Source organism: Oncorhynchus gorbuscha, linkage group LG16 (genome assembly GCF_021184085.1).
Source record: "Oncorhynchus gorbuscha isolate QuinsamMale2020 ecotype Even-year linkage group LG16, OgorEven_v1.0, whole genome shotgun sequence".
Classification (NCBI taxonomy): domain Eukaryota; kingdom Metazoa; phylum Chordata; class Actinopteri; order Salmoniformes; family Salmonidae; genus Oncorhynchus; species Oncorhynchus gorbuscha.
The window spans coordinates 88031393-88058490 of NC_060188.1; the positions used below are offsets into that span (position 1 = coordinate 88031393).

The 27098-nt window shown below is 42.5% G+C and overlaps 1 protein-coding gene across 26 annotated transcripts in view; it reads right to left on the bottom strand.

The window, feature by feature from the left end:
* Positions 1-10739: 10739 nt before the first annotated feature.
* Positions 10740-27098, bottom strand: part of LOC123999372 (alpha-adducin-like) — a 64061-nt gene continuing 47702 nt past the window's right edge. For 3 of the 26 annotated variants that reach the window (XM_046305055.1, XM_046305057.1, XM_046305053.1), the window contains 8 exons: positions 23994-24089; positions 23621-23713; positions 23141-23158; positions 18095-18178; positions 17708-17864; positions 17055-17444; positions 16090-16182; positions 10740-13275 (listed from right to left, as the gene is read on the bottom strand). In XM_046305055.1, the coding sequence (XP_046161011.1) occupies positions 12956-13275; positions 16090-16182; positions 17055-17444; positions 17708-17864; positions 18095-18178; positions 23141-23158; positions 23621-23713; positions 23994-24089 (1251 nt within the window). In that variant the 3' untranslated portion in view covers positions 10740-12955. Of the gene's footprint in view, positions 13276-14254; positions 14271-14986; positions 15025-16089; positions 16183-17054; positions 17445-17707; positions 17865-18094; positions 18179-23140; positions 23159-23620; positions 23714-23993; positions 24090-27098 lie in introns of all 26 variants that reach the window. The other 23 variants (XM_046305061.1, XM_046305056.1, XM_046305054.1 and 20 more) reach the window with 17 other exon arrangements.

Below are 27098 nucleotides of genomic sequence, written 5' to 3' on the forward strand. Positions count from 1 at the left end.
AAATTATGACAAACATTCACAGACACAACACACTAGGCTTGGACGATATACCGGTTGAATCTAAAACAGAATATTGGCCCCTTGATAAAGGGCTACTTGCTGTTGTGTTCGATGGTGATCACTCGAGTCTGCAAGTGTTTTGGACAAAATGAGCATTGAGACGATGTGCAGTCGACGTCCCAACTCACTTATCAATATAACAAAATAGCATGACTCAATTTGCTACAAAACCTGGGTACAGGGGACCTGGGGCAGCCACAGACGTTACTCCGATAGACAGTGAGAACAAACATATATTTCTCTACAAAATATGTGATAGTATATCAGTCGCCAGTGATTTCACCAGCTGGTTTAAGCTTGTTGTAGGCTGTCTGCTGATAATTAGCTTCACTGACAAACACAGGGATGGAATTTTAGATAGCTAGCTTAGATGTTAGGCACTGAACTGATAAACAGCATGTAGCTTGTCACTTATTTACAATCGTTTGACAGCTTGCTGATGTTGTAGACATGTTCCCAGCAGTCAGTCCGTACCAAAACACCAATCACTACATTGTAACATTGGGTCAGCTAAACACACAGCAACAGACTCGCTGCTGTACTGACTCGGGACAGAGCAGGCTATGATGAAATAATGTTACTACATACAGTAGCTAGTTTATGGAAGGAGCATTGTATTTAGTGTTGCATTAGCTCCGTTAGCTGGTTTGTTATCTTCTCTTTGGTTTCATATGAAGTCACAGGCTCAGGTTTAGAGCTAAAGCTTAGCTAGTTAATAATGGACAGTTTTCGTGTAACTTACATGATCAAACTTAACAACAACAAAAAACATGAAACTCCTTACCTATATGTAACAAAGACAAATTCGAAATAAAACTTCAAATAATTTAAAGATATCTTGATTTATTCTGACTTATTTTTGAGGCCGTTGTTGTTGTGACTGTTGTTGTGACTGTTGTGGTGACTGTTGTGGTGACTGTTGTGGTGACTGTTGTAGTGACTGTTGTTGCTAGGTAACATATTAAAACTAAATGGGAAGATGTTGCTGCCAAGGGCGCCAAGTCAATAAGAGGCTTCCAAGGGGCTCAGCGGAGCCCTAGAGGACTCACCAACTAGCGTTTGAGATCGACTCGTCAATGTGCAAAGTGTTTGTTTTGACACTCATCCTGGGGTATTTAGACAAACCGACTGTATGATTTTCAATACCTTAAAAATATATATATAACTATCTAAAATGTGCCAAATAAATGATATGCAGCCCAGCTATGATTTGGTTTGCTAACTTGCTAGCTAAGACAATCAATCCCCCCCTGGATCAAGATCCATGTTGTTTAAATAGTTTTGTTTTGTGCATCCCTTGTGTGCACTTCAGGTAATACCGAATACCCCATTATGGTACAGCAACTGTAGAAAAACCCTAGCACACACCCACACACACACTAGTGAAATGACTAGTCAAAAATCACAACTTTGCTAACGTACTAAAAAGAGGCAAACATACACATATGCAGATCAACCATAATACAAACATAAATATGAAAAACAATGTCTATCTCCTACTACTCGATGACCTTTGACACTTCTGGTCTTTTCTCCAACTGTCATCATTAGCTTCATCTTGCTAGCCAGGGAAGTGATACCACCAATTATCTGTGTTGGGGAAGGCTCTGATGTTCTCCGGCCTGTTCACATAACCACAAACTCATTAAGTTGTTGGAGTGTGGATGTTACATAAGAATACAACTTCCTTTCATCATCTTTTCCCCTGGCTAGGTTTGCTTTGACAACACCACCATATCCGACACAGAAAAACAACAGGACTCCTTGGGTCAAAAGGAAAGTCTGAGTCTTAATGAAAGTGCAGGCATGTGGCAACATAAACAATTGAGCAACATCTGGAGCTGAGCCCACTACATAAACATCATGATCAAAGCGAGAACACGGCGCTCTTCTCCTCTCAAACCGGTTCAAAGCAGACCTGGAATCGAATACTATTTGAAATCATTTCAAATACTTTAGTTGTGCTTGATTGAGCTTGCCTGGCACAATGGATCCACTTGAATAGTCGCAAACCCCGCCCATCTGGCACCCTGACCAGGCTAGAGCAAATGCTGAAAGTATTTGAAAGATTTCAAATAGTATTTGAATCCAGGTCTGGATCTCCAACTCCCTTCAAAAGGGAGACTGGAGGCCAAGAGAGACTCCTACTGAGGGAAAAGGGTCGATTCGAAGTGGATAAGAGATGGAGATGATGAAATCCTATGAAAGATAAGCCTTCAGAAGGTAGACAGGATGGATTCGTTGAGAACAGAGAAGAAGAGGGTGAAGTGAGAAGTCTTTAAATTAGCTGAGAAACATACTTTTTGTGTTTCTATGGTTGTGAAGGAAGAACTTTTCCATTCCAGACAACTTGACACAGGCACACACACGCTAGGATAATAACATTGGTGAGGGCCTGGCTGATGTACAGTAAAGTTGGGTGATTAACGGGGTGAGGTGGGGAACAGCAGCGCTGAGAAGAGAGAGAGACAGAGAGAGAGGGGAGAGAGACAGAGAGAGAGAGAGAGAGAGAGACAGAGAGAGAGAGAGAGAGAGAGAGAGAGAGAGAGAGAGAGAGAGAGAGAGAGAGAGAGAGAGAGAGAGAGAGAGAGAGAGAGAGAGAGAGAGAGAGAGAGAGAGAGAGAGAGAGAGAGAGAGAGAGAGAGAGAGAGAGGGAGAGAGAGACAGAGAGAGAGAGAGAGAGAGAGAGAGAGAGAGAGAGAGAGAGAGAGAGAGAGAGAGAGAGAGAGAGAGAGAGAGAGAGAGAGAGAGATCGAGCGCACAACAGGGAAATAGAGAGTGAGAAAGACGTCACTAACACGTCAACTTGACAGAACACTGTCAGACAGAAGAAAACAATTTGCACAGAAGTCGGGAGCTCACTGTCAGGAAACGAATGGAACAGAATCCACATTTGTCAGACGGTTATTTCCCGGTCTTTATTCCTGACCTGACATGTTTCACACAGAAAAGTACAATTGTTCATTGACTACAAGTGGTAGGAACCAGAACCATATACTGTAAGTACCATATCGAGGCGAGACCGTATACCACGGGTATGACAAAACAATCATTTTTACTGCTTTAATTACGTTGGTAAACAGTTTATAATAGCAGTAAGGCACCTAGGGGGTTTAGGAGATATGGCCAATGTACCACGGCTAAGGGTTGTGTCCAGGCACTCCGCATTGCATCGTGCAGAACCCCCTCTGGTCTTATTGCTTAAATTACCCACAGACATACAATAAGGTAAGATAATCACCATCATTGGCTTCATTACGAAATGCGTCGGCAGACGTTGTCCCCTAAGGTTCGCTGCTCCTCCAATCAAAAGCCCTGGATTAAAATAGAGGTTGGCGCTAAACTAAAGGACGACCGCACACAGGGCAGACAACCCTAATGCTGTGGCTGAGGACAGAAACAAGTACAAGAAATCCAGCTACGACCTCCAAAGAGTCATCAAAAGGACAATATAGGAATAAGGTGGAATCATACTACACAGGCTCTGACACCCTGCGTATGTGGCAGGGGCTACAGTCCATTACGGATTAATACAGGAAGACCCAGCCATGATTTGCCTAACAATGCCTCTCTATCAGACAAAAAGTTACCTTGTGAGAGAGATTTAAATGGTTTTCAAAATGTCCCGCCAGGGTAAGTCTACATAAGGGTTTATAAAATCACATATGGGAAAAATTCATGATGGAAAAAACATTTCCCTGTTTGATGGCTAGGTTTTATGGGTATTATGACATTACCTCCACTGTGGGGCTATGACGACAATAAAGTGTATCCTCTAGTAGGTGAGGGAAGCTCACCTTTTCCTGTTTGAACTTGAGAGTTGCTGTCTGGACTTGACTTTGTGGTTCCCCTTATCGTCCTTCTCTCCTGGGGTCTTCCTTCTCAGTAGGCCTCCTCCTCCGAAGTGGGATGCAGTCAGCTTGCCTGGAGGACAGATGGATGAGAAAATGTCATTGTTATGGTCCCTAATTCAAGAGATAGTATTTTTGTCTTTATTTTGCTATCTCAATGGTTGAACTCAACTATCACTCAAACTTAGTCTATTTCCCAAATTAGGCAAAGTCTCAGATTCTGCAATAGATCAATACTTTATTCAAAGAGTGTTCTGCCCTCTCAAGTTCAGAGCCCATCTTATATATACACACATACAAGTTCCTGTCAGAGGCTATTCCCTGCTCAGATAGTCTGTATTTTTCCACTATACTAACACATCTCATTTTCTTCTGCAAGCCTAGTCATTTCTAACAGTTACTCCCCTACTTAGGTTGGGGAGGCCACTTTCCTGTTATTGGTTTCAGAGTTATCACAAGGTTATCTGTAGACAGTTCAGTTGTTCTCTGATGTCTCAACTATACATTTATCTTATTGCTAAATAGTTACACAATGTTTTAGTCTTAACTTGTTTTACACACACATTATTGGATTATGACTAACACATTTCATACAATTATATGGTTTCAGGGTGGGATACTTTAGTCATTATCTTAAACATACAAATGATTATATCAAAATAAGAGGCAGCACTACGTACATCTTTACTTACTTATAGATTACTTCCTTTTTGTTTCTCTTTCTCTCCTCTACCCCCTTCTCTCTCGCCACTGCTGGGCACAGCCCCAAGCTGAGCCCTGGACACCATATGTGAATTGATCGCCCCCCATTTATCTTCAAGGTTCATACTGTTAGGTGACCTAAACTGGGACATGCTTAACATCCCGGCCATCCTACAATCTAAGCTAGATGCCCTCGATCTCACACAAATTATCAAGGAACCTACCAGGTACAACCCTAAATCCGTAACCATGGGCACCCTCTTAGATATCATCCTGACCAACTTGCCCTCTAAATACACATTGCCTGCTTGCGTAATGGGTCCGCGGTCAAAAGACCACCCCTCATCATTGTCAAACGCTCCCTAAAACACTTTCTAATCGACCTGACCGGGTATCCTGGAAGGAAATTGACCTCATCCAGTCAGTAGAGGATGACTGGTTGCTCTTCAAAAGTGCTTTCCTCACCATCTTAAATAAGTATGCCCCATTCAAAAAAAGTAGAACTAAGAACAGTTATAGCCCTTGGTTCACCCCAGAGTTGACTGCCCTTGACCAGCACAAAAACATCCTGTGGCGTTCTGCATCAGCAAGTTTATTCTGTCTCCTAACAATGAACGTACTTTGGTGCAAAAAGTGCAATCAATCCCAGAACAACAGCAAATGACCTTGTGAAGATGCTGGAGGAAACAGGTACAAAAGTATCTATATTCACAGTAAAATTAGTCCTATATCGACATAACCTGAAAGGCTGCTCAGCAAGGAAGAAGCCACTTCTCCAAAACTGCCATAAAAAAGCCAGACTACGGTTTGCAACTGCACACGGGGACAAAGATCATACTTTTTGGAGAAATGTCCTCTGGTTGGATGAAACAAAAATAGAACTGTTTGGCCATAATGACCATCGTTATGTTTGGAGGAAAAATGGGAATGCTTGCAAGCTGAAGAACACCATCCCAACTGTAAAGTACGGGGGTGGCAGCATCATGTTGTGGGGGTGCTATGCTGCAGGAGGGACTGGTGTACTTCACAAAATAGATGGCATCATGAGGTAGGAAAATTGTGTGGATATATTTAAGGAACATCAGACATCAGTTAAAGCTTGGTCGCAAATGGGTCTTCCAAATGGACAATGACCCCAAGCGTACTTCCAAAGTTGTGGCAAAATGGCTTAGGGACAACAAAGTCAAGGTATTGGAGTGGCCATCACAAAGCCCTGACCTCAATCACATAGAAAATGTGTGGGCAGAACTGAAAAAGCATGTGCGTGCAAGGATGCCTACAAACCTGATTCAGTTACACCAGCTCTGTCAGGATGAATGGTCCAAAATTCACCCAACTTATTGTGGAAGCTTGTGGAAGGCTACCCGAAAAGTTTGACAAAAGTTAAACAATTTAAAGGCAATGCTACCAAATACTAATTGAGTGTATGTAAACTTCTGACCCACTAAATCACTCTCTCTACTATTATTCTGACATTTCACATTCTTAAAATTCGGTGGTGATCCAAACTGACCTAAGACAGGGAATTTTTACTATAATTAAATGTCAGGAATTGTGAAAAACTGAGTTTAAATGTATTTGGCTAAGGTGTATGTTAACTTCTGACTTCAACTGTATTTTAGAGTGTCATTATTTGGCTTTGTTTCACGACAGAAACCCAGCATGTACAAGGTCAATCTTTGAAGTAGGAGTGCGACTCCTTGTGATTTGACCTGCTATACAGCACCACCTTGTGTAAACCCTTAACAGTGCACTTACATAGCCAACTAAAAAGAGAGCTTCGGTCTGTAAATAATTAGTTGTGCTAGTATCCTATACAATATAAAACCATTGAGAGAGCTTTGGTCTGTAAATAATTAGTTGTGCTAGTATCCTATACAATATAAAACCATTGAGAGAGCTTTGGTCTGTAAATAATTAGTTGTGCTCGTATCCTATACAATATAAAACCATTGAGAGAGCTTTGGTCTGTAAATAATTAGTTGTGCTAGTATCCTATACAATATAAAACCATTGAGAGAGCTTTGGTCTGTAAATAATTAGTTGTGCTCGTATCCTATACAATATAAAACCATTGAGAGAGCTTTGGTCTGTAAATAATTAGTTGTGCTAGTATCCTATACAATATAAAACCATTGAGAGAGCTTTGGTCTGTAAATAATTAGTTGTGCTCGTATCCTATACAATATAAAACCATTGAGAGAGCTTTGGTCTGTAAATAATTAGTTGTGCTAGTATCCTATACAATATAAAACCAGTGAGAGAGCTTTGGTCTGTAAATAATTAGTTGTGCTAGTATCCTATACAATATAAAACCAGTGAGAGAGCTTTGGTCTGTAAATAATTAGCTGTGCTCGTATCCTATACAATATAAAACCATTGAGAGAGCTTTGGTCTGTAAATAATTAGTTGTGCTAGTATCCTATACAATATAAAACCAGTGAGAGAGCTTTGGTCTGTAAATAATTAGTTGTGCTAGTATCCTATACAATATAAAACCAGTGAGAGAGCTTTGGTCTGTAAATAATTAGTTGTGCTCGTATCCTATACAATATAAAACCATTGAGAGAGCTTTGGTCTGTAAATAATTAGTTGTGCTAGTATCCTATACAATATAAAACCAGTGAGAGAGCTTTGGTCTGTACATAATTAGTTGTGCTCGTATCCTATACAATATAAAACCATTGAGAGAGCTTTGGTCTGTAAATAATTAGTTGTGCTAGTATCCTATACAATATAAAACCAGTGAGAGAGCTTTGGTCTGTAAATAATTAGTTGTGCTCGTATCCTATACAATATAAAACCATTGAGAGCTTTGGTCTGTAAATAATTAGTTGTGCTAGTATCCTATACAATATAAAACCATTGAGAGAGCTTTGGTCTGTAAATAATTAGTTGTGCTAGTATCCTATACAATATAAAACCAGTGAGAGAGCTTTGGTCTGTAAATAATTAGTTGTGCTAGTATCCTATACAATATAAAACCAGTGAGAGAGCTTTGGTCTGTAAATAATTAGTTGTGCTAGTATCCTATACAATATAAAACCAGTGAGAGAGCTTTGGTCTGAACATAATTAGTTGTGCTCGTATCCTATACAATATAAAACCATTGAGAGAGCTTTGGTCTGTAAATAATTAGTTGTGCTAGTATCCTATACAATATAAAACCATTGAGAGCTTTGGTCTGTAAATAATTAGTTGTGCTCGTATCCTATACAATATAAAACCATTGAGAGCTTTGGTCTGTAAATAATTAGTTGTGCTGGTATCCTATACAATATAAAACCAGTGAGAGAGCTTTGGTCTGTAAATAATTAGTTGTGCTAGTATCCTATACAATAGAAAACCAGTGAGAGAGCTTTGGTCTGTAAATAATTAGTTGTGCTAGTATCCTATACAATATAAAACCAGTGAGAGAGCTTTGGTCTGTAAATAATTAGTTGTGCTAGTATCCTATACAATATAAAACCAGTGAGAGAGCTTTGGTCTGTAAATAATTAGTTGTGCTCGTATCCTATACAATATAAAACCATTGAGAGAGCTTTGGTCTGAACATAATTAGTTGTGCTCGTATCCTATACAATATAAAACCATTGAGAGAGCTTTGGTCTGAACATAATTAGTTGTGCTCGTATCCTATACAATATAAAAACAGTGAGAGAGCTTTGGTCTGAACATAATTAGTTGTGCTCGTATCCTATACAATATAAAACCATTGAGAGAGCTTTGGTCTGAACATAATTAGTTGTGCTCGTATCCTATACAATATAAAACCATTGAGAGAGCTTTGGTCTGAACATAATTAGTTGTGCTCGTATCCTATACAATATAAAACCATTGAGAGAGCTTTGGTCTGAACATAATTAGTTGTGCTCGTATCCTATACAATATAAAAACAGTGAGAGAGCTTTGGTCTGAACATAATTAGTTGTGCTCGTATCCTATACAATATAAAACCAGTGAGAGAGCTTTGGTCTGAACATAATTAGTTGTGCTAGTATCCTATACAATATAAAACCAGTGAGAGAGCTTTGGTCTGAACATAATTAGTTGTGCTAGTATCCTATACAATATAAAACCAGTCAGAGAGCTTTGGTCTGAACATAATTAGTTGTGCTCGTATCCTATACAATATAAAACCAGTGAGAGAGCTTTGGTCTGAACATAATTAGTTGTGCTCGTATCCTATACAATATAAAACCAGTGAGAGAGCTTTGGTCTGAACATAATTAGTTGTGCTCGTATCCTATACAATATAAAACCAGTGAGAGAGCTTTGGTCTGAACATAATTAGTTGTGCTAGTATCCTATACAATATAAAAACAGTGAGAGAGCTTTGGTCTGAACATAATTAGTTGTGCTCGTATCCTATACAATATAAAACCAGTGAGAGAGCTTTGGTCTGAACATAATTAGTTGTGCTAGTATCCTATACAATATAAAAACAGTGAGAGAGCTTTGGTCTGAACATAATTAGTTGTGCTCGTATCCTATACAATATAAAACCATTGAGAGAGCTTTGGTCTGAACATAATCAGTTGTGCTCGTATCCTATACAATATAAAAACAGTGAGAGAGCTTTGGTCTGAACATAATTAGTTGTGCTCGTATCCTATACAATATAAAACCAGTGAGAGAGCTTTGGTCTGAACATAATTAGTTGTGCTCGTATCCTATACAATATAGAACCAGTGAGAGAGCTTTGGTCTGAACATAATTAGTTGTGCTCGTATCCTATACAATATAAAAACAGTGGTGGAAAAAGTAGCCAACCATCATACTTGAGTAAAAGTAAAGATACCTTCATAGAAAAGGAATCAAGTTAGTGACCCAGTAATTCTACTTGAGAAAGTCAAAGTATTTGGTTTAAAATATACTTAACTATCAAAAGTAAAATTATAAATCATTTCAAATTCCTTATATTAAGCAAACCAGATGGCACCATTGTCTTGTTTTTATTAATTTATGGATAGCCAGGGGCACACTCCAACACTGACATAATTTACAAACAAAGCATGTCGGTTTAGTGAGTCCCCCAGATCAGAGGCAGTAGGGATGACCAGGGATGTTCTCTGTTTAGTGAGTCCCCCAGATCAGAGGCAGTAGGGATGACCAGGGATGTTCTCTGTTTAGTGAGTCCCCCAGATCATAGGCAGTAGGGATGACCAGGGATGTTCTCTGTTTAGTGAGTCCCCCAGATCATAGGCAGTAGGGATGTTCTCTGTTTAGTGAGTCCCCCAGATCAGAGGCAGTAGGGATGACCAGGGATGTTCTCTGTTTAGTGAGTCCCCCAGATCATAGGCAGTAGGGATGACCAGGGATGTTCTCTGTTTAGTGAGTCCCCCAGATCATAGGCAGTAGGGATGTTCTCTGTTTAGTGAGTCCCCCAGATCAGAGGCAGTAGGGATGACCAGGGATGAATCATTTCAAATTCCTTATATTAAGCAAACCAGATGGCACCATTGTCTTGTTTTTATTAATTTATGGATAGCCAGGGGCACACTCCAACACTGACATAATTTACAAACAAAGCATGTCGGTTTAGTGAGTCCCCCAGATCAGAGGCAGTAGGGATGACCAGGGATGTTCTCTGTTTAGTGAGTCCCCCAGATCATAGGCAGTAGGGATGTTCTCTGTTTAGTGAGTCCCCCAGATCAGAGGCAGTAGGGATGACCAGGGATGTTCTCTGTTTAGTGAGTCCCCCAGATCATAGGCAGTAGGGATGACCAGGGATGTTCTCTGTTTAGTGAGTCCCCCAGATCAGAGGCAGTAGGGATGACCAGGGATGTTCTCTGTTTAATGAGTCCCCCAGATCATAGGCAGTAGGGATGACCATGGAGGTTTGGATGATAAGTGTGTGAATTGAACTATTTTCCTGTCCTGCTAAGCATTCAAAATGTAATGAGTACTTTTGGGTGTCAAGGAAAATGTATGGAGTAAAAAGTACAATATTTTCTTTAGGAATGTAGTTTAGTAAAAGTAGTCACAAATATAAATAGTAGAGTACAGATACACCCCAAAAAAACTTTACTACTTGAAAGTATTTTTTACACAAGTACTTTACACCACTGTATAAAACAAATGTAATTTAAGACAAATATTTAATTGAAATCACACAAAAACAAATTGGTTTTGAAGGAAGGATTTTTATTAATGGTTAAAAGACAAACAGTTCCACGAAGAAAATGGAGGTGAAGAGATAGATGGGATGATGACACGTTTGTATGGGAAATAGTTCAAAGAACACATTACTGTGAGTTTAAAACAATTGACCACAAAATAAAAGAAGAATTGCACAACAATTGCAAAGTAGTAGTGAGTTACAGTCATAATGGAGAGAGACAGACATACAATACAAGCTCAAAGCCTTAGTTTCATGCCATGCAGTCCTTCAGGTTCAGGGAACAGGCTAATGTTCTCAGCTTACATCACATAATATAGCAGGTTTATAATAGCCTTGTCCTAGAGCAGTTATTGCAGCCTTCCTAACTCCTTTGGTCATTCTCAAGACTGCACAAACTGATCTGGGACAAGGCTAGATTTTTATAGTGGTCTAAACCAAGCTTTTTATTTTTTTATTTTACCTTTATTTAACTAGGCAAGTCAGTTAAGAACAAATTCTTATTTTCAATGACGGCCTAGGAACAGTGGGTTAACTGCCTGTTCGGGGGCAGAAAAACAGATTTGTAGCTTGTCAGCTCAGGGATTTGAAATTGCAACCTTCCGGTTACTAATCCAACGCTCTAACCACTAGGCTACCCTGCCGCCCCAAGCTAAACCAAGCTTCACAGACAAGTGGAATTAATTAATGACATTATCCAGTATTAATGCATCTGCTTGCCAAACATTTTAAAAGACAAGGTGTAAGATCGCTAGTCTGGTCCCAGAGCTGTTTGTGTCGCCTTGCCAACTCCTATCGTCCCAGTTTGGCATGACAGCACAAACAGATCTGGGACCAGGCTGTACGATCTCACCAACTAAATTGGTTACTGTACTATATCTCCATAGGGTCTTGAGTGCAACTTGAAAGCGAGATGTTTTCTTGAGACAGTCTTTTCATTTCAGAGGGGTTTCACAGGATAGTCCATTGAGGTGTGGTCACTGGTTATGCATGCAGCATTAAAATAGTGAGATGTGCCTTAAAGCAACGATATTCCTACATTCCATATACCCACTATTAGCCTGAATTCAGATGGAATGGTTTCGTTTCCTCTGTTTGGATCCAGACAAGCCATCGGTTCTCTAAAAGCAAAATGGTAAAACAACAGTGAGTTCCAGGCAGTGTTATATTGTAATTGAGGTGTTTCAGTTCACAGCAAGTGAAAATGACTCAATTTGTTTTTGTTGTTGTTGAGAATAACAAAAAAAGATGACTATATCATTAACCATACAAAATCTGCGTTCCCTCTTGTAACTGTAGCCATATGTTGTCCTCTTATGTTCCATTAGTCTTTCCTGTGATTGGAGTGATTAGGTTAGGAAGGAGGGGAGAGCTAAAGCAAGCCAAGGATACAGGAGTATACAATAAAACCTTCTGCCCGAGTCCCTACACATTCCCGCCCCATGACCATACAGCCTGTGTAGACTGGTGTGATTACCAGCAGTCTCACCAGGTACCACCAACCCTGGTTGATAGAGGTGGTGACTGATATTCTCAACATGATTTGAGTTCTTACGGGGTCGCAGGGCACGAGGAGTCACACAATGCATCTGTATAAACGGTAGTGTTTTACCTTGGCCATCTGGCCCTTTCCCCTTTCATATACACCCACCAGTTATACTGCAGAGAGGAAAACCTGCTCTTGTACCCAATGCTGTTTGAGTGAACAGATTTAGCGCTAATATTAGACATCAGAAATTAGCACCGTGCAGTTGGTAGTTTTTAAATCTGGAATCAGTTTCCACCAGTTTAATTAAATGTTCAAGCATTTCTTTGCTTTTGCCCTCCTTGTTTTGTTTTTTAAGACACTGATATAATTAGATACATTCTAGTGGTTAAATCAGGTTTTAGTAAAACACATTGTTTTAAACAAATGAAAAAAAAGGGAAATAAAAACCTACTTCTCACTTAAAGTAGCAAGCCTAAATAGACACGCAGCTGCACTGAACCAGACCGGATGCACACAGTCATTCACCACAGAGCGACCGTTTTTAAAACTTCATAAGCAATTGACCCCTTTTTTAAATTTTTATATATATAAAATTGGCACACATTAGGAGGTGAACAGAGTTATAAAGCCAGACAAATAATACTAAGCACGTAGGGTCAAAGGTTGTGGCTCGCTCAAGGGGAAGCGAAGGGTTACAAAGCATAATAGGGGAGGTCTGGTCTAGGGTTCCTTTCATTTGCCTTCCTTTTCTTCAGTCTTCTTCTTGTTTTTCTTGAGGAAGGAAGGAGTGCGGAACTTCTTCTTCTTCTTGGAAGGCGATTTGCTGGGGGATTCATCGCCGTCCTGTTCGCAGTCTTGGTCGCCGGCAGCATCAGCAGGCTCCTCTCCCACGGCGGTGGGCTGTTCGGTGGCAGCGGGAGTGGCAGGATCTTCGGCAGGGAGGGCGGGGACTGGGGCGTCAGAGGGTTCATCGTCTGGGGTCAGGTCAGGGAGGGTCTGTCTCAGTGTAGCCTGATCACTCTCATCCTTATAGGTGTGCTCCAGCTGAGAATCTGTGAGGAGGGGGAGGAAATGGTTCATCTGCAGGGCCTGAAAAGCGGCTGCAATACAGACAAAACTGCCCATTTCAAAGCTAATAAGATATGTAGCTATTAACAGATTCACTTTACTCTCACTTGGGAGGAGTGATATCTCTAATTTTCTTCTGCAATCATTTAGTCTTTGTTCCATAGTTCAACTCGTGGAGAACACAGAACTAAAGGCCTGTAGCACTACATCATCCATGAAAACTGACAGGCTACAGTACTTCTGCAGATCAGAATCTTTAGGCACCAATCAAACAGCATGCTCCTCAGCAGAGGCATGCCTATACATAGTACAACGCTAGCCATCTCCACCAACTAGCTTTACATTGACGACTCAGACAAGTACAACACTAGATCATTCCACAAAGCCAAGCCCAACAATGATTTAATGCTCAAAAAAGATATATTCAAACGTTTTTTGTGTGTTTTTTTAAATTTTTTAAACTGTCCTTTTCAGCAACTATTGTGGACATGTATCCAGGCCGGCACAGTACAGCTTGGCTCAGTAGTGTGAAAAGGGTCCAGTAGGACCATATTCATGTGCTCCAAGTATTTAAATCATTGATTTATTCAGATACACATGTATATTCAGTGCCGAGGGATCTTGTAGTGTTAACTAGCTCCTCGCTAATATCCATCGGTACAGTGCATCGACTTCATTCTGCTGAAGAACCATTGTCTCTAATTGTGACCGTGTACACAACAAACCAGACAACGTGCTCAGTTTCCAACTGGTATTACTGATCTATTGATATCAACATTAAGACTAATTATCCACAGAAGTGTTGAAGCTCCTCAGAATGTAGTCAAAGATAAGGCATAACACAAAGCACTGAGAAAAACAGCTGTTTATCACCTTTACCGCTAAGCCAACAGCAAGCTTCACACTTAGCAAAGCGACAAAAGCATTTATTCTACTACAGCCAAATACATGAACGCTGTATACCTGAGATTGGACTCATCTGGAAAATAAATAGAACATTCAATACATTTAAAACTAAAAAAAAAACTACATACATTACCCATTTCATGTGAATCGTAATGCAGGAACGTAGGGATTTAATATAGATTTATTATAAGATTGTTTGCATGTAATACTCAAAAGGTTCAAGTTCACAATAGGTCAACTCCGGGAAGGAATAGAAACCTAAAACGAGATGCGTTTGCTGGGTCTATCTCAGATCTCTCCACTGTCACAGACCATAAACTGTATGGGAATAAGTCCATAGAGGATGGGTGTCTAACCTTTCTGAGTGGTGTTCAGTTCAAACAGGAGAGAAACCTATCCATCCTATGAGTCACCATATGAATAATCATCTGATAATGATCTCTACGTATTCTTTTGAGATTTTGCACTATGAAGAAAAGCCTGAGAACAGAGGCCGCCATTTTTGTCTTTTGTACATCACTCATAATTTGTGAAAACTTTTTACGACAGGGAGGACCTCAGAATTGGCACCTGGCAACAAAAGGCAATAAGAATGAAAAGAACGGGAAGTCAAGGACCATAGTGAGGAGGAATAGATACTCAACCCGAGTGGATGGGTTTGGGCCACAGAGAAAGAGAACGGAGAGAGAGGAAGAAGAGTCGGAAAAGTGAAGCCATGCAAAAGGAACGGAGGGGTTTAATGGTTTGATCACAAGCCATGAGGGTGGAGGTGGCTGGAACAGTACGTACTTACTATGGCAACAGGTACTCTTTAGCATTCCCATCTCCTGATAGTAACGCAGCCACAAAAAAGAAGAAGAAGCACAGGTAGAAACACACGTCTATAGATGCAGGTCAATCACAGCCACCACAGTGTTAAAATTATAACGTCAAAATGAAAATAGGAGAAACACCAGGAGAAATTAAATTTTGAAAAAAGAATGGCGACAAGCCATTCTTCGAGGACTCCAAAAGATGGAGAATGGAGAAGTGAACAGGGATGGGAAGTAACGGAAACATGTGTTACAGTCTTGTAAGACCATCGTTGATTAGATTACACCAGTAAATGGCCTAGTAAAGAGAGAACAGTTTGTCCATGGTTTATACTGGGAGAGCACATCCTGACTTGTGAATGTCAGGGGATAGCCACGTCTCTTCACAGGGATCCGTAGATCTCGATGCCTTCCTTCTTGTATAAGCCATGGCAAGTGTCTGAGAAACTGTACTTTATGGTTTTAGAACCAGTAGTCTCATTATATTAGACATATTAGACATCCAGTAATGTCACTATATTGGACATTCTCTTGCCGTCGTTAAAAGGTGTAATCCAACCGTAATAAAGACCAAGAGGGATAAATATAATATAAAACAAAAATGTTTTCTTAAAATAACATAACCAACTTCGATCTTAATCTCACGTAAGAAAAAAAAAATCACCCAGCTGTCTAAAAGTTATGGCTCTTTGGTATAGTACCCATTTGTAGAAATCTACTGATCTTGAGGAATCATAATCTAATTCCTTGGAATGAAAATGTCATAATTCTCCATCTGAATTCAACTGAACATTACCTGACGTTACAGTTGGTTTGTTTCCCATACAATCCAATTCACCCCCCTATCGACCTCAATTAGCCTCAAACCTCTTGGCCTGTTATTACACATTAAACATCGCATTCAACAGCACCTACAGTTGCAATGTTAAAGACATCAAAGGAAGACATAGAAAGGAAGCCCAGTCCCAGCATTTCTTGTTGTTGACCCTTGACCCTGAATGTTGTCACTCAATAGTCGCCCAGATGAAGCCATGCTGAAATGTTGTGTTGCTTGTTGCCGGGCAGACTAGGCCAACTAACCTTCCTCTGCTCTGACAGGGGTGCTGGGTGGTGTGCGGGTCGGACTTTGACCCTTTGCCTCTTCCTCAGGCTCTGGTAACGCATCTGAGGAGTCTGGGTGAGGAAATTAAAATCAAACTTTATTTAAAGTCCATTTCACAAATGAAATAGTTTGTCAAGAGGTCAGATTAGAGCAATGAAATGATTGATTTTTCAAGATTGTCAATAACTGATTTCATAAAAATAAAAAAAACACATCACCCTTAAACCACCACATACAGTAAATTAAAATAGCACAGTCAGAAAACAGCAGAGGAAAACACAGGTATGGATTATTATTAGAGGAGAGACAGTCACACACTGAGGAAGTAACAAAGCCTCCAGTGGCAACAAGACCCATGTAAGTCCACCTTCACCCCAGAGAAGGAACCGCTTCCATTGGAGACACCAGATGATTAGTAGTAAACATTTACAAACCCACCCCAAAAGGACCACAGGTCCGTGTTAGGAAGAGGATGATGGAGGAAGAGTCTCTTTCCCAGGAGTGATTGATGAGAGGGGTCATTCATGTTCATTTGGGAAGGCTTCCTTGGAGAACCACAACCAGCAATAGGATTCCATTGGTTAAACAGAGACCAGTCAAATCAGATGGTAGGGGAGGGTTGCAAAATTCTGGAAACTTATCCCAAAATTACCAGGTTTTCCAGAAATACTGGTTGAATGATTCCCAGTTGGAGGATTCCCTCCTGATTATGGGAAAACTCCAACTGGGATTTATGGAAAACCTGGACCTTTTGCAACCTGAACCAGGAGGAAGGTGGATAGGCAGAAGACAGATGGGTGTTGAGGAATTGGGGATTGGGGGCCTAGTAGTGGGCAGGACAGGAGCAGGATTAACCTCAGAGAGAGAGAGAAGGTACAGGGACTCCAGTCAAAGGTCAGAGTTCAGGACGGAGAGCGGGCCAGAGTCAGTCTGCAGTCAGTACCTGGAACCTCAGTGAGGGCAGGCAGCTCTGTGTTGGTGGTGCTGAGAGCCTTCAGCACGGCACAGTGAAACTCCTTGTGAGGAGACTCTGAGAGGGACTCTTCCCCGTAGCCCCCAGTCCCCGACCCCGTGGACATCCCTGGGCTCCCCTGACTGCCCCCTGACCCAGTCAGAATGTCTCGGCTGGGGAGAGAGGTGGACGGAGAGGCAGCCTTGGAGGAGGCTGAGGGGGTAGGCTCAGAGACCCCAGGGATGACCAGTCCAACTCCAGCTCCCTGCTGTGGGATACAGAGGGGCTTTGGCGGCAGTGGGGGCTTCTGTGGTGAGGTAGAGGGGGACAGGCCCTCTCCAGGCCCAGCTGAAGAGAGCTGGAAGGACTCTTCACCCTGTACTGGATGAATGATGCAACAACAGTTTCTCTCCATGTCGCCCTGCTTGGTGATGGGTCATGGGTTCTGGGAGCTTTGTGGAGAACTAACTCAGACCCCACCGATTTATTGTGATTCTGAATCTTTGCTGTTTTGTCTTGCTACTGCTACTACTACTGCAAATTAAATGGAGAAAATAGGGTATAAAAAGGTGAAAACACTGCAGTTGGTTATTTTTCTGTTTAGGTCAAACGTGCCCTAAGAGCAGAACGGTGGCAGGTCTTACCATCGGGTCCTTTCTGTTTGAGTTCCACCTCTTTGCGGTAATCCTCCAGCTCCTGGTCATACTGCTTATTGAAAGGGTTAGGACCTTTCTTGTTGATGATGACACGTGGCTGGTACTCCTTCTCTATGATGGCCTTAGACGCTGTCACTAGCTCCCCCTAGTGGTACAGACACAAGACAAATTCTTGCTTAAAAAAAGGCCTGTTGTGCGTCACAAAATAAAATCTTGTCACAATTTCGAAACGATGCTATCACTGACATTTTCTAAATAAGTTGATACTAGTATGGAGCATTTCAAAGCAGTTAGAGTCTGGACAATAGGGTCTATTCATGAAATCACACAGAGTAGCATCAGAGAGGTGAGAGGTCATGGATGGTCAGGAAGTACCTTTCTAAAAGACTTAGCAGGGCTATTGGCCTCTGACAGATCGAGGTCGGCAATAGTGTCCGTACAGTCAGACAGAGGGGCGTCCTGCAATAGTAAACTGAGTGAGGGGCGCATAACCCAGCCCGAGCACACACACACACATTCATAGTACACACACACACACACACACACACACACACACACACACACACACACACACACACACACACACACACACACACACACACACACACACACACACACACACACACACACACACACACACACACACACACACACACACACACACACACACACACACCAAGGTTTCCGTTAGCCAGTAATTGCTGGCATTTGGCAGAAATAAATACAAAATAAAGCCAATAAATACAATTGTTGCCGTCCAAATTGACCGAGAGAAACACAACGGTAGGCAGGCTATCAGCGCGTCACCACCACTTCACAATGTGAGCTGGAGGCAGTATATATATTTTTAAAGCATACTTTGTTTGAAACCTGAATATTTGACTTCATATTATGAGGCATTGTTTGAAAATCCAACCAGAGTCGATTCTGTTCAAGACTTCATAGGCGGCGTGTGAGTTTCATTTCTACTGATCTGGGTGCTAGTTATGATTTTCATATGCGCATTTTCATGGAACAGTTACATTTCGTTATTCTTCTTTTTTTACCCTTTATTTAACTAGGCAAGTCCGTTAAGAACAAATTCTTATTTACAATGACGGCCTCCTGGGGAATAGTGGGTTAACTGCCTGTTCAGGGGCAGAATAGCAGATGTTTACCTTGTCAACTCAGCGATTCAATCCAGCAACCTTTCGGTTACTGGCCCAACGCTCTAACCACTAGGATACCTGCCACCCCATAATAACATTCTAATTTCTCAAAATCACTGTTGCGTGGTTAATCATACATATCTGAATTAAAATATACAAATATCAATTAAACTAATGCGAGAGCATCAGCTGATACACCGTAATCACTGGTCTCTGCCATAAGGGCACACTGATACACCGTAATCACCGGCCTCTGCCATAAGGACACACCGTGATCACCGGCCTCTGCCATAAGGACACACCGTGATCACCGGCCTCTGCCATAAGGACACACCGTGATCACCGGCCTCTGCCATAAGGACACACCGTGATCACCGGCCTCTGCCATAAGGACACACCGTGATCATAAGGACACACCGTGATCACCGGCCTCTGCCATAAGGACACACCGTGATCACCGGCCTCTGCCATAAGGACACACCGTGATCACCGGCCTCTGCCATAAGGACACACCGTGATCACCGGCCTCTGCCATAAGGACACACCGTGATCACCGGCCTCTGCCATAAGGACACACCGTGATCACCGGCCTCTGCCATAAGGACACACCGTGATCACCGGCCTCTGCCATAAGGACACACCGTGATCACCGGCCTCTGCCATAAGGACACACCGTGATCACCGGCCTCTGCCATAAGGACACACCGTGATCACCGGCCTCTGCCATAAGGACACACCGTGATCACCGGCCTCTGCCATAAGGACACACCGTGATCACCGGCCTCTGCCATAAGGACACACCGTGATCACCGGCCTCTGCCATAAGGACACACCGTGATCACCGGCCTCTGCCATAAGGACACACCGTGATCACTGGCCTCTGCCATAAGGACACACCGTGATCACTGGCCTCTGCCATAAGGACACACCGTGATCACTGGCCTCTGCCATAAGGACACACCGTGATCACTGGCCTCTGCCATAAGGACACACCGTGATCATTGGCCTCTGCCATAAGGACACACCGTGATCATTGGCCTCTGCCATAAGGACACACTAATACACCATGATCACTGGCCTCTGCCATAAGGACACACTGATACACCGTGATCATTGGCCTAAGCGAGTGCATGGAACTCAATGTCCAATGCAGCCGTTGACCTTGATCAACCAAGTAAAAATACATAAAGCAGACAAATAAAAACAAAGAAAAATCTGGTTCTTTCAAATCCCAGTCATCTCTCTACTCAGCCTGTCTGCCTCCCTTTCTATCAGTCTTGATTTGAGTTACAGCTAGTGAAGTGCAACATTGTATCTAATCAATCAACTGGATCAGTCCTGAAGCTCTCTAGCAAACATGCAAGATTGTATCAACTATTCTATTCCAGGCCCTCAGAGTTTCCCACTCCAGTGAGCTCGTGGTGGAGATCTTTGTGGGCTATACTCAGCCTTGTCTCAGGATGGTAAGTTGGTGGTTGAAGATATCCCTCTAGTGGTGTAGGGGCTGTGCTTTGGCAAAGTGGGTGGGGTTATATCCTTCCTGTTTGGCCCCTCCTGTCTCAGCCTCCAGTATTTATGCTGCAGTAGTTTGTGTGTCGGGGGGCTAGGGTCAGTTTGTTATATCTGGAGTATTTCTGTCTTATCCGGTGTCCTGTGTGAATTTAATTCACTCTTTCTTTCCCTCTCTCTGAGGACCTGAGCCCTAGGACCATGCCTCAGGACTACCTGGCATGATGACTCCTTGCTGTCCCCAGTCCACCTGGCCGTGCTGCTGCTCCAGTTTCAACTGTTCTGCCTGCGGCTATGGAATCCTGACCTGTTCACCGGACGTGCTACCAGTCCCAGACCTGCTGTTTTCAACTCTCTAGAGACAGCAGGAGCAGTAGAGATACTCCTAATTATCGGCTATGAAAAGCCAACTGACATTTCTTCCATAGATGCTGACTTGCTGCACCCTCGACAACCACTGTGATTATTATTATTTGACAATGCTGGTCATCTATGAGCGTTTAAACATCTTGGCCATGTTCTGTGATAATCTCCACCCGGCACAGCCAGAAGAGGACTGGCCACCCCTCATAGCCTGGTTCCTCTCTAGGTTTCTTCCTAGGTTTTGGCCTTTCTGGGGAGTTTTTCCTAACCACTGTGCTTCTACACCTGCATTGCTTGCTGTTTGGGGTTTTAGGCTGGGTTTCTGTACAGCACTTTGAGATATCAGCTTATGTACGAAGGGCTATATAGATACATTTGATTTGATTTATGGGTGGTAAAAAATAAATCATGTATTTTTTACTTACTGTGTGAGGTGAAGAAAAAAAATGACTGAAGCTCAGCTTATTAGTGGTGGACGTGGTCACTGAGAATACGAAATGGGCACATTCCTACAATTGCACCAGCATGCCAAGTAGGCTACTTATGTGTGCTCAGGCATTAAGTAGACAGAAAAAACAGACACATGCTCATTACTCACATGGAGCACTCCAAACAACTCTTAAATTATGGTTATGAAATAAACCAATAAACGTTTCAACTCTGAGAATGAGAAATGACAGTAGGCCTAATTAGCAATACATACATTTCTGTTAATGCATTGTAACAAAATGACGGAGATTAACGGTCCATTTACTGCTGGCTACATATGTAATGTGCTTCTACACCTGCATTGCTTGCTATTTGGGGTTTTAGGCTGGGTTTCTGTACAGCACTTTGAGATATCAGCTGATGTACGATGGGCTATATAAATACATTTGATTTGATTTGATTTTAATGGCGAATTGATCAAAATAAACAAACAAACGGCAAACAATTTACCTGAAACAATAAATGCGTAAGAATTGGCAGAAGACAGCCGAATGGATTCATTCTAGAGATATAGCCTATAGGTGCGACTATTTTCGCCACAAACCACTCCTCCTCCTCGTCTCAACATTTTAAATGACACATTGTCTTCACATATTTGAGAGGTTTTTCCGCTGACAGCTGCAACTCAATAATCATCTAGGCCTTTTGTCACGCGCTGCCTATAGAAGACTTCCTCATGCGACATTCCTCTCCTGTTCTATTGGTTTTCATATCAACTCGTTGTGCAGAAGCCAAAAGGAACAATCCTAGTCATATTAGCAACCCATGCCAGTTGTTGTATCTTTAGATTCACCCTCTTTCTAAATCTCAAACAGGGATTGTCATCTCGGTCCTATTCCGCTCATATCAAATGCGCTGTTTAGAATGGTGTTTTGCCCCAATTTGCATTTTGGTAAATGTTTGAAAATGAAGGTTTTATTGGCTGCTTCATTACAGGAGTTGCATGTTTTGTTAAGATGAATTACCATAATCTAAATGTGATTTCTGTCATTTTGAGCATCGTGGATGGAAGCTCTAATAGGTTACACACCCAATGTGTGGGTCTGGTGAATTTCTTTAAATTAAAATGATCCCGGTCACGTTGTCCAGCGCCACATTTTCCTAACAGAAACCCTGCCGTACACACACGTGACCATACAGTTTACACACACACACACACACACACACACACACACACACACACACACACACACACACACACACACACACACACACACACACACACACACACACACACACACACACACACACACACACACACCATACAGTACACACACACACCATACAGTACACACACACACCATACAGTACACACACACATGCAGAGTTTGTTTCAGTGAGGAAAATGGGGCAGTCAAGCATGATAATGGTAAGAAAGATGCCAGGCCCATGCATTGCAAGACCACACTTCACATAGAAGTGTGAATGTACTGAAAACACAAACCGAGTGCAAAACATAAGACAGTATATTTAAATCATATCTCTCAAATGACGCTACCAACAGTTACAGCTATACAGTGAAGAAACAGTTCAGAGACAACCAGCAGTTATTGTTCGATTCAGGTAACAATAAAGGTCCTAAGGTTTAGAACATAAACACTCCAACAAAGGCCTCAGCAATCTCCTCAAAAACGAATTCTCTCATAGAGAGAAATAAGCGTGTAAGTTAACACCATTTGACTAACAGCAAATGAGTGGGATCCAACCAAGGTCAGATAATGAACAGGACCTCAAAGGGTTAACCAACAACATGCAAACTCAACTCTGAAGTCATGAAAGCAATCTGACACACCTGAAGGCTAACAGCGTGTTGGGGTCAGCCAACAAAAGGAGGTGGCAAACCCAAAGGAGATGAACACAACCCGGCCTGTGACGCAGCATGAGGTTTACCTCTGACCGCCATGTTACTTACCTGCCACACTGAACTTCTCTGTGGTCAAAGAATAAGGTACGTTAAGTTCACTTAAATATCAGGGGGGGGGGGGGTCAGGTCAGACTTGGGTTCAAATACTATTTGAAATCATTCAAATACTTCTAGCATTTGCTTTAGTCTGCTTAGAGTGCAGGGTTTGCAGTTTTAGAACTATTGTGATTTAGATGCACTATTGTAAAGTGACTGTTCCACTGGATGTCATAAGGTGAATGCACCAATTTGTAAGTCGCTCTGGATAAGAGCGTCTGCTAAATGACTTAAATGTAAATGTAAATGTATTTGTTACATTGCACCAGGTAACTCAATCCAGCCCCATTTAAGATTTTTTTACGATTTCAAATAGTATTTGAATGCAGGTCTGACTCTGGGTAAGCAGCACACATATTGCCATTTTGCAGGGGTTGCCTGGCTGTGGGGCGGGGCGTAGTGCAGTAGAGGTGGGGTGCAGGAGGGACTCACCTGGATAAAGGAGCGATCCACCATGCTTCCAGCACACAGCACCTGGGACTCTGGCCCTGCCGTTGTGATGTCCTTCAGGTTCTGCTCTCTGATCTAGAGGACGGTGGTAGATGACAGAAAGAGAGGTTTTGGATACAAAACCACGGTCAAGACAGAAAAACATCTAGATTCTCTACCCTTCTCCCGAAGTGTGCACTTGTACATGACCTCTCATGGATTTATCAATGGTGGAATCTCCCTTTCTAGCAATCCTTACACAAATCCAGTGCTTTTAAATCCATAATGGAGAGTGTGCAAGAGAAACACACACGTCGGGAGTTGGGCCGATGGTCGAGACCAAAGCTATGTTGAAATGACTGTATCAACATCATACCTTGTTCCTCATCTCCAGCACCTCCTTGGGGTTTGTGTTGAGCGGGACAAACTGATTGGCCACTGCAGCCTGTCGCATTCCTTCCTCATTTGTCCACTGTAATCACCATAGCAACAATTAAAATAAACAAAATGAGGCAGCCAAAATTACATGAAAAAAAAGCAAACAAAATCTAGAAAAATACAGACTATGCAGGCTTTAAAGAACTATAATAAATAGGTCATGCTTTTCAAACAGAAATAATGGAGGAGAAGGTACAAATGATTCTGTGAAGGAGTTCTATATATATTACACCTGGAGGCAGTGAACCAATGATGATGCACCTTTTGTCAAGATGGCTCGCTGTTACAACAGTTCTAGTCAGTGCTTTTCAGTATCAAGTTACCCTATCCCATTACCTAAAGCCCAAGCATCTGACCCTTTCTTATTGACTTGACGGAAATGAGTAGGCCCTCCTACATTACTCGAAGATGCACCATCATCATCATCATCATCATCATCATTGATACTCTTGCGGTTAGATTTCAATAACAGATACAAATGACAACAAAAAACACACAAAAGAGCAACTGAAGGCATCACAAGATGACGAGACTGTGGAAGACGAAGGGGTGAAGAAGTGGAGGGGTGAGGTGGTGGAGGGGTGAGGACGTGAAGGGGTGAGGCAGGGGGTGAGGACGTGGAGGGGTGAGGAAGGGGGTGAGGACGTAGAGGGGTGAGGCAGGGGGTGAGGACGTAGAGGGGTGAGGCAGGGGGTGAGGACGAAGAGGGGTGAGGAGATGGTGCTGGCTTACAGTACAGTAGAAGCTATGTGGACCAGCGAGACAGTGGCAGTTGGGTGAGGCGTGAGCATCACCAAGTCATTTCCCAGGCTAACGTAACGTACAGTAATAGTAACAGGACAACAGGGATAGAGAGAGAAACACAACGACAGACGAGACTCATCCACCACTGACTGACTGAAAAACTAATTGGAGAAAAATCTAAAATACAAGTTAAAGGGTCTTTAGTTTACGTTTAGATATAAAGGGATGCCCTGGCTTCTATGGTATTTTCATCTACTACTGACATGTTTTATATGACACAAGTAGAAAACAACTAAGAAGAAATACTCTGGTGCTTTTGGAAGGAAATGAACAGGACTGTTTCTGGAGTTCTTGCCAGAGTTGTTTAGACCTGAACATAGCTAACGCTCAGTCCGAAGCCCGAGGCTCAGCCCGAGGCTCAGTCCGAGGCTCAGCCCGAGGCTCAGTCCGAGGCTCAGCCCGAGGCTCAGCCCGAGGCTCAGCCCGAGGCTCAGCCCGAGGCTCAGTCCGAGGCTCAGCCCGAGGCTCAGCCCGAGGCTCAGTCCGAGGCTCAGTCCGAGGCTCAAGCCCGAGGCTCAGTCCGAGGCTCAGTCCGAGGCTCAGTCCGAGGCTCAGCCCGAGGCTCAGTCCGAGGCTCAGCCCGAGGCTCAGTCCGAGGCTCAGCCCGAGGCTCAGTCCGAGGCTCAGCCCGAGGCTCAGCCCGAGGCTCAGCCCGAGGCTCAGCCCGAGGCTCAGCCCGAGACAGAGGAAGAAAATAAAAAATAGGAGACCTTTCTTTCTCAGACACAGATATGATTGAATGAGCAGCAAGTAAATCTAACTTAAGCTTCCGTGCACATCAGTGCTCTTTTGGAAAAGTTACTCTGCATTTTTTCCTTGGAGAAGCATGAGCTATGGGTTCTTTTCTGCTGAGGAAATGTTTCGGCTGAGCTGTATAAAAGCAGTTAGGTGCAAAATCAAATAAAAACTAGATGAGGTAGAGGCAAAGGGTACCTGCATGGTTTGTAGCTAGGATAGGAACATGGGATGGACATGGAAACATGATATACTCACTGAATATGTACTGAGTCTCACAACAACACTTTCTCCTACTTTCCCAGAGGAGATAATCGTTTCAGAAGTTAGACCGGTCAAATGTCCTTTGCTTTTTTCACCCACTATACAAGTCCTCTCATGCATTAGAACACTTTAGGAGTTTTGAGTATTTTTTAAAAACCGAAATGAAACTTGGAAAGAGGGGAACTAATATGGCATGTTATATCATTAGGGGCATTTGGGGGAATGACTGAGAATTGGGGAATAGAGGGGGAGGAGTCATAAAAAAGCAAGCTATGACTCATGGAATTCCGATTCCATACCGAAAGCAGAGTGGTCTTGAGCACTATACACCCTGTCTTTCACTTTAACTGTAAAAGCTCCAGATGTGATTAGCGGTCTGGCTGATTAGGTCACTTCCGGTGTGCAAACATCAAACAATGCTAAAAAAAAAAAAAGGGGCATGCTAGCTTTAAAGTGCATCTAAAAACAGGGATACTGTCTATAAATTCAGAGTGTGATTCTGTTAGATTAGCTAGTAATTATTATATTGTCATACCCTCATCTCATCAACTGCAGTAAAAGATGTTGTGCAACACATCTGAACATTGAACAGTGTGAGGTTTGCTTTAGTAAATGCATCCATCATTATGCTTCAGTTTCACACTGCAATAACGTCCCTGGGTGCACAGTTAGAAAAGCTACAGACGCACAACACCAGACAGAACGGAACGAAAAGAACTCCAAAGCAGCAGAAGTGGTTGGTTAGCAACATCAGAGCCACGCCCACATCACTCTTCCTCCCAGCAAGCACCCATAATGCATCTGGCTACTCATGCAACACAGCATGCGCTGGACAGCTGGGCTGGCACCCTAAAGCTCTAGGGAACAGAGGATGAAAAGAGAGGAGGAGTGAGACTAACAGAGGAGAGAGAGAGAGAGAGAGAGAGAGAGAGAGAGAGAGCGAGGGATCAACTGCTGAAGAGAGAGGTTAGTAGAGAAAACAACTTTAGACAGAGTGGGGATTAGGAACAAAGAAGTTAACATTCAAAGGAATGGAAACGGAGAATTGAGAAAATGTATAAATCTGTCTTAAACAGTTAAAGCAGTGTTGTCTTTTGGACTGGACAGACAGAGACAGAGACAGAGACGGGTTTAAACAGACTGGCTAGAGAGAGGGAGAGAGAAGGGTTTAAACAGACTGGCTAGAGAGAGGGAGAGAGAGAGAGAGGGAGAGAGAAGGATTTAAACTGACTGGCTAGAG